Below are 8,846 nucleotides of genomic sequence, written 5' to 3'. Positions count from 1 at the left end.
GTGCGACCTGAGACTCTTATGGTATCGTTGCGTTGACTGGATGTATTCAACCGAACACTGGTTGATGGTTGATGAGAAGGAGACTTGGGATGAGAGTTGGAATGGGAAAGATTTGGAGAGAGTGAGAACCTGAACTCGACTGACGAGCTGCCCTTAAGGTGTCTCGGAGGAAAGCTTGGTGTGGGTGTGCTCTTTGACTGATGAACGCGGATTCGTTGTTCACACTTTTCGTCCAGGAAGTGAGGGTAACGATCCGCGATGCTGATTGGTGATGACCCACTCTAATGAACAGAATATGCAGAAGATTCCCACCAACGTAGAGCGGCGGTGGACTTTGCTCCAGATGGGAAAAACAGCCTTTTATGATGGACATGTGTTGGGTTTTTCCCATCTGACGACTGTCCGCTTTCTCCGTGATTCTTAAGAGCGCCTAATAAACTCAAGGACCTTTCCAAGACCCAGCCATAAACTGCAAATACTTCTAGAATTAGAGAATTCTCCAGACATGCAATTAGACTGGCAAACATGTATGGAGACAATGCAGCTAAGGATTTATGTCTTTATGGTGGGTCATTGGGTCTATTGAGAATCGGGATGGCTGTAAGTTGACCGTTGGCGGCCAGATAGCGAGGGCTGGCGTGCAGATGTCCCGCGCGACGTAACATATACTCTCGGATCGCTATTGTCACAGAGAGATGGGATGGCCACGTCTACCGTGATACTACTGGTTTTGTGTAATAAAGTTTACATAGACTATTACTTTATCATTATCACTTTACTTGCGAAACGTTTGATCTACGTGAAACAATTTGTAGCGGCACTCGACAATAAACCTTCTAACGGTTTCTGTTCCATGGCCTGCTACACAAACCAGACTCTATCCCTCGGACAAGATGATTGCATACCTTCAACTAGCTTAAGAACCCGCCATACATCTTAGGATTTCTCTAGTTAAGATCCTTCAAACCGAACAAATATCTTTTAGTTTTAGCATTCCTTAATTCATTATCTGCTCCAGGAAAATAGGGGAAATCTGCTTTCTCAGGTATGATGCTTCCCGCTAGCAACTTTCTCTCGAGGGCGGTTAGGATCCTTCCTCACCCACTAACCTGGTAGATTAACCCGACGTCCATTTCCCTCACTTTCCTAATGAAAACTTTCCTTAACGAATCCGATCCTCTCATATCCTTAGCCACACCCATCACAGTTTTCCTTCGCAGCACCATTGACACAGAAGGACAGTTCCCCTACGTTCCTTGAGCAGTCATCATCTTAGTTTGTATCGCGCACTTTGCTCAATCGCTATCTTAACTCATCGTCTATCAGTAAAGTAATCAGTAAAGTGTCGAAAGTGAGAACAAATTCAAGAGAACATGGCATCCACTAAAAGAACAAAAATTGAGAAGTGTGTTCAACAAACAGGAGAAGAAAACGAACAGGAGCCAAGGTTATCTGCGTGTGGATTTTTCTGGGATGACAACCCTGATTTAACTTTCCTTGAGGATAAAGAGTCGTCTAGCGATAGTGAACATGAAGTAGAGGAAAAACCAAAGCTGAGAAATAAAAAATTAAGTGCCGCTAGACGTCGAGAACAAGAAAGACAAAAGGAACGTGAAATTCGTCAAAGAGAAGAAGCACTCGCCAATAACGAGTTGCCAAATACTGTAGATCAGTTCGACAGATTAATTTTAGCTAGTCCAGATAGTTCAATAGTATGGTTGCAGTATATGGCATACCATTTACTGGCAACAGAAATAGAGAAAGCAAGAGCAATTGCGAGAAGAGCGGTAAAAACAATTAATTTCAGGGAAGAAAAGGAAAGATTAAACGTTTGGAAGGCTTGGTTAAATTTGGAATCTAAATATGGATTTCTTGAATCATTAAATGCTGTGTTTCAAGAGGCAGTGAGGTGTAACGATTCACTGGAAATATACAATCACATGTTGACTGTTCATTTCGAGGCTGGCAGGCAGATGGAGTTGCAAAAAACAATTAATACCATGATTGGGAAGTTTAAACATATTCCCGAGACATGGTTTAATTGTGGAGAATGTTTGTTAAGAATGGGTTTGAAGGACAAATCCAGGCATATCATGCAGAGAGCGTTGCAATCTTTGCCAGCACCTGAACGTATGTACTCAACAGAAATAAAATGTCAAAGAATAAAATACTAATATAATATAAATTTTACAGATGTAAATCTAATAGTAAGGTTTGCGATTATGGAGAACAAATTTGGGGATAAAGAGAGAGCACAAACTCTGTTTGAGCAAATTCTAAATTCTTATCCGAAACGGGTGGATATATGGTCTTGTTATATTGATTCCCTAGTTAAATCTAATGATATTGATATAGCAAGGTAAAAATATTTTTTCAACTATATTCTGTCTTTTTAATTTCATAGAGAATTTACCTTATAATAATTTGTATTTACAGGAAAGTTTTAGAGAGAGCAGTTGTTCAGACATTACCACCTAGAAAGATGAAGGTCCTGTTCAAGAAGTTTATTAATTTTGAAGAACAGCATGGTACTCAGGAAGACGTGACTCGTCTTCAACAAATGGTTGTAGAATATGTAGAGAAGCAGTGTGCAAAATAATAAAAAAATAATAAAACATTTTGACACGTATTTCATTACATCATGCAAGCAAAACATTAATTGCACAATACCTAAAAAAGTCCAGTTATGTAAAGTTTTCTACCACATAAGCCGACATATATATATTATATATATAATATATATATATAAAATAGAAAGAGAAAGATAATTAATTATTAATTAATTAAATATAATTATTTATATACTTTGTTATAACCTATATATATATATATATATAGATATATATATATAGAGAGAGAGAGATAGGTTATAAGAAGGTATATAAATAATTAAAACAATATATTATATTTCATTCTTTGTAATTGTTTTTATATTATCATACTGTATTATTATGTATATAATAATAATTGCAAGAAAAATCGTACAATTCAAAGAAATAATAAAGAAAAATATCATTAATATTGGTATAAATGTATATATCCATAATTCTAAAGCAAACGTGATAGATGTTATGCATGTTCATCGAAATTGTGTACTTTTATAATATAAAAAATTTCGTTATATATATCTATACATCATGACGAGCAATGAAATGAACATTAATTTACCGCTAATCGTGTCCTCAAAGCATTCAAGTGATCCATAGCAGCTTTTAACTCGGCATTAGCTTGTGCAAGTGCAGCTCTTAATGGTTTCACTGTTTCATTAATATAATGGAAAACCATTATATTTCTCACCCAACTGCAAAGGCCTGCAGCGGCTTGTGATTTTGAATAAATAATCTCTGGGTCAAAATCTAAAAGTATGATATAATTATTGTTTCGTTAACGTATATCTATATACCGATTCATTATGCTACTACATATACATAATATGTGATGTAATATTAACTATCTTAATATACGAGGGTCAGCAGAATATAAACCAGACTTTATTTTTAACTTTATATTTCAGTAAAATATTTCAGAAGGAATATTCTTCCTACATACATTTCGTTTTTGTGTATACACTTTTTCCATCGGATTGTTAATTTTTTTATTCCAGTTTTGTAAAAAGTGAAGAGCTGGATCAGAAGTCAATTAATCTACTTCTACGTTGATGTCGAAACGTTGTCCTCCTAGCGCCTATTTAAGTAATCCTGATCTTGTGGAACTTTAACTCCTTTCGAATGATGGAAACCACACTTCCGCGATTAATAATACCTTTCGAGCGGACGTTGCTGATGTGATGTGTTTTAAACGTATTGAGTAGAGATGGCGTGCAAAATTACTAACAATGATTTATCACAGTGAATTGCAAAATCATCAGTCGTAATCTAACTTTATACACGATTGTGATTGTAACTTTTTTACATGCAGTCAATTTATTCACTGTGATCGTAATTCTTGATCCTGATTGAATTATTTCGTATAAAATACTTCAGTACAACTTGCACAAAAATATCTGCATATAGTATTAATTTAAAGCTACGTTACCGTTTTCTTCATTTAACGTAAATTTACTTTATTTAATAATAAAGATGTAAAATAATTCAATTTTTTTATCTTAATCTCATATCAATATCTTAAAGAATAAAGTATTAATTCTTCCTCTTGAATTCAAAATAATTTGATATCCTTAATATAAAATATACAGGTTATGTGATGCGTATAAAAAACAGTTATGCTTTCCTCCATCGATCTCATCAGCAATGATTACGAAAGATCAAAAAGAATCTGTTGAAAAATCATCGTGATTGGGAACGAATGTGATTAAATCATTTATGGTTCACAAATAACAGCTTTTGCCATCTCTAATATTGGTGTTCACTAGAAAACGATTTATACCACTCACTCGGTTTCTTAATAATGTTTTGTCCCCAAACTATAATCGCAATCTATGCAAAATTTCAGTGGGTTTTCTGTCATTAACGGTTAAAAACTTGATAATTATGTGTCGTGCAACGGAAAATCGTACTGCTTTCTCGCATATTGTGCCATCTACTGAAGAAACGATAAATAGAGCAGTACATGGAGTGGAAGGTCAGATATGCCACATGCAGTCTGGTTAATATTTAACAGACTCTCGTATGCATTAAGTATAGAAATTAATTCGATGTGGTCTTCAACAAAATATAAATTTTATTTATATATCGTATAAAGTAAGGACAATCACCAGACGAATTTCTACAATTTGCTTTAATTTAAAAATTTACTTTTCGGTCGAATGCTGGATTCCAGAAAATTTTACAATTTTGGAGGAAATAGGATAATCAAGTGACCTGTAATTTGTGAAATTTACTTCCAAAATTTTATTTATTTTACCATCAAGTTTATGACTGTTGTGGAAGAAAGCTTATTAATATGAATTAATAACTTATAGATTGTGAAATATAGAATTTAATAAGGCTCAGATGTGGCAAAATTTTCTACATTGAAAATTGCTTCGTTTATAACTTTTACGACACGAGGTTGCTGTCGAAGCTAAATCACCCCCTTTCGTTTTATTTCTACTATTTGAATTTATATTTAAACTATATAAACGTAAACAGCATTTATTTAAAACTATTGTAAAACGAGAAGATATTTGTAAATTTAAAGGCAGTATAAAAGTTAAAAGTAAAGGCATCGAATTAATTTATACACCAAATAGCACAATTAATTTTAAATTAAATTTTTTAGTCATATTCTATCAGTATGTTCTATAGAGGTAAATAAAATACAGCGTTATATAAATATATTTAAATCTTCAGTAGAAATTCATAGGAAATATATAAAATACAAAGCAATATTTATCGCTCACATTATTAGAATTTTTTCTGTATGTACATTATATATATACGGTACTCTATTTCCAAGCTAAGAGTAATATCAGGAAAGTGAATATTAATAAACATAATAAAATAATATGAAAAATTCTTTGGAAATAGTCGTAGCAATAGACATGTATACGTATATACTTATAACCACCGTTAACATTTAATCTAGTGTATTCAAATCTTAGTATATTGAAATTAATGTATACACAGTAGAACCTTGTTTATCCGATCACGTCGGTGGAAAAGAAGGCAGTTCGGATAATCGAGCAGTTCTGGTAATAAAAATTTACTATTTACCAAATCTCTCCAACTTTTCTCATTGTTTGCAACATCACGATTCAAGTGAAATTATAAAATTTCAACTGCTACTCCTTTGACATATAGTATTTATTTTGAATAAAAACAAGTGACTACATATATTAACAGATATATTTGTATAAAATACGATTGCACATATTACGAGGTTACCCTTGATCCTAACTCGGATAATACAGGCTCAACATTCATTTGTTTGGATAAACGAAGTTCTATTGTATATTAATTTTAATGACTTCATTAATTTTATTAATTGTAAATTACTCAATTTTACAATTTTACTAAATTGTAAAATAGTAGTGTATTAAAATTTATAAATTACTGCCCACCTTTGTTGTTGATATAAGGTTGGATAGCCTTGACTACTTCAGGATGAATGTTCTCTTTGTCGTAATTTCGAAGTTGCGAGAGGAATGTGTCAACATGTCCCATCATCGCTTTGCACGCTTTCCAACTTCTATCTTTTGGAATTTGACCCCTAGGGGAAAATAAAACTAAAACAGCTTGTGCCACCATCGCTACTTGTTCCGGTGGCGTTCCAAAGGATTTTAGTTCTGTCAAGTTGTTCTGAAATTTAGATAATAATTTTGTGAAATATCCGGAATAAAATCTAATTATCGGATTTTTTTATTAAGATAGTTAGAATTATCAAAATCGAGATTTTCAAATGTAAATCATGTCTTTTTGGAACTACATATATGTTTACGTACAATTGGTTGTAAAAAGATTCCGACACTGTACAATTTTAATTTCTAATTCTAATTTTCTGCAAATGTACCAAGGATCAACAAAAATGTGTTACACTGTGCTAGTGTACTATATAAAATATAGACATAAAAATCCACTCTTCCTCGGCATTTCTTTTAATATTTCGACAACTATAAATAATAACTCTAATAATTAACTTTATCTATATAGTGTAGTGTAACACAATGTAATATATTTTTGCTGGTTCTTGTACATTTACTAAAAATATAGAAATTAAAATTATACGATGTCCGAATTTTTTTGTGGTCGACTGTATATACATATTGTAGGATCAAGAATGATACGGCGTACGTCGTAACACTTTGGGATACTCTAAATCTAGAATGTTCCAAAGGGCGTCGTTAAAGCCGAGTTCACACTATTTCACGTTGGAAATGTCATTAGCAGCTTTGAAATGAAATAAAATTCTTTCATTCTCGTTTCATTCATGTATATTCAGCTTAAGATTACTGTTCTGTTTTCGATGTGAGGTGGATATAATCAAGTAAGGACGTATTCAGTCTTCACAGCGTGGCAAGTGCAAACGTTATTATGATATTTCCTTATATTTTCTGTCGTTTATGATTTGTTTGTAAGTCTCAGTTATTCCTCTCAATAAAACATCCTTACAATATATCTCGATGTTCTTTCAACATTGTCGCCTCGATTTTGATAATTATGGACTATAAAAACCTTAAATTTCACAAGATAAACCTAGATTTTTGGTAATATCAAATTGAATCTAATGTTAATAAATTCTATATTGGTTCGTATATATTTAATTATTTTGTCTTATCATGTTTAAATGTCATGAAGAGGAAATTAGAATATTTATACAAATTAAATATGATGAATAGAAATATAAGTGCCAAAATTGAATCTGTCTTTCAAACAAATGTCTTACTTTATTTAATGTGTCAAGAGCAGCTTCAGCTTGTCGAACTGCAGGCTCTGCTTTTGCTAAATCCTCGTCGCATCTCCTTTGTCTCTCTGCTACTGTTTCTTTTATTTCGGCTACCTTTGCCTCTTCCTCGGACACTGTACACAAATTTATTACTCAACACGTGACAATTTTCTATGTATTTTTTAATTATTCTCTTGCATAATGTAATATACATATTAATCTCAGCAAACTTTGTATAAGTACTCGAAGGATCGAGGCCCAAGCAGGGCACTTATCCGATGGAGGCATCGATTTCAAGTGTCGATACGGCTTGCAACTTTGGTAAACATAGAAAAGGATAGTGTATGCGAAGGTCAAGGAGATTTGGTAATCGGCTTGATAGAAAGAAACATATCGAAACATCAATGAGATAATACTAATGCAACGATGAAACTTTATTTTTCATTTTTATTGAACTACTTCTATTTTTATTGAGTTACTTATTATTATTATAATGCTAATTTTGTTATTATTACAGTAATAACTATTTTTATTTCATTTTTGTTAAATTACTTCTTATTGAACCTCGACCAATGTAATGAGATCTTTCTGATTAGGATATGATGAAAGACGATATAATTTAGTGCATATTTGCTTATTTAAGGACACTAACTTATTTTGTTTTGCCTATTAAATGAGATCCAAAGTACATACATCGTGTTTACTCTTATTTTAAACAGAAAAATCTTACAATTTATAAAAAGTCAAATGTAAGAGCGTTTCATCACTGAATTAGTAGTATCTGACATTCGGATTCGGATCAAATTATGCTACTGAGTTTCACGAGGTATTAGAAGACACCTTGGAAGGAATTTTCCTTAGCGCTGGGGATAACAACCGGGTATTTACGGGCACTTATCCAAAGTTTGTTATATATTATATATGTCGGAGATGAGAAGACATCGGAGCCTTTCTTTTGGAGTGATCGGGAAAACCCCCAACACCCTAGCCCGGACTTTTATTGTAGCTACTCTTAAGTAATAAAAATAGGAAATAGTTGTAAGACGCTAATCCGATTATGTGTACTCAGGGTTTATGACGATGGGCTTGGCCTCGAGGTGACATAATGAGTCGCCGAACGTAGCTGCGGTCACGGGACGGACATGTAACAACAGAGGTGTGGAATAATTATGCAGCTCTCCTTAAAAACAAAGATTGACTCGAAAAGTGGGGAGAAGACTATATAAGGGCAGTTCCATTTGTACAGTTAGTTAGTTATCGAGAAAGTTATGGAGTTAGTTATTGAGAGAGTCATTACGACTCGTACGTCGAGTCACACCAGGATCGTGTATCAGATCGGATTCGTCTTCCCGTGACCGTGGATTCGTATCAAACCTAAGTTCATTGTCATCGATCTCTCGTTTGTCCGATTGCCGTCATTCCCTGTAACCTCTTGTAATCATCACCTCGGAACTAATAACGATCAGCGAGAATACATAACCAATTCGAGTGAAGGTTCATCAGACGTCCATACTTCAAATCCT

General features: G+C 33.4%; 2 protein-coding genes across 2 annotated transcripts in view; one reads left to right on the top strand and one right to left on the bottom strand.

The window, feature by feature from the left end:
* Positions 1–8,846, bottom strand: part of LOC122576860 (dynein beta chain, ciliary-like) — a 192,355-nt gene that overhangs the window by 73,370 nt on the left and 110,139 nt on the right. The window contains exons 41-43 of the mRNA XM_043747713.1: positions 7,324–7,457; positions 6,002–6,239; positions 3,169–3,356 (exon numbers count right to left, since the gene is read on the bottom strand). Coding sequence (XP_043603648.1) covers positions 3,169–3,356; positions 6,002–6,239; positions 7,324–7,457 — 560 coding nt within the window. The remainder of the gene's footprint in view (positions 1–3,168; positions 3,357–6,001; positions 6,240–7,323; positions 7,458–8,846) is intronic.
* On the top strand, positions 493–2,599 carry LOC122576870 (protein RRP5 homolog). Its single transcript, XM_043747735.1, has 3 exons — positions 493–2,130; positions 2,194–2,359; positions 2,437–2,599. The coding sequence occupies exons 1-3, from the start codon at positions 1,374–1,376 to the stop codon at positions 2,597–2,599; spliced, it is 1,086 nt and encodes a 361-aa protein (XP_043603670.1). The 5' UTR covers positions 493–1,373.

Source organism: Bombus pyrosoma, linkage group LG17, assembly GCF_014825855.1.
Source record: "Bombus pyrosoma isolate SC7728 linkage group LG17, ASM1482585v1, whole genome shotgun sequence".
Classification (NCBI taxonomy): domain Eukaryota; kingdom Metazoa; phylum Arthropoda; class Insecta; order Hymenoptera; family Apidae; genus Bombus; species Bombus pyrosoma.
This window is presented reverse-complemented; position numbering and strand designations above follow the sequence as displayed.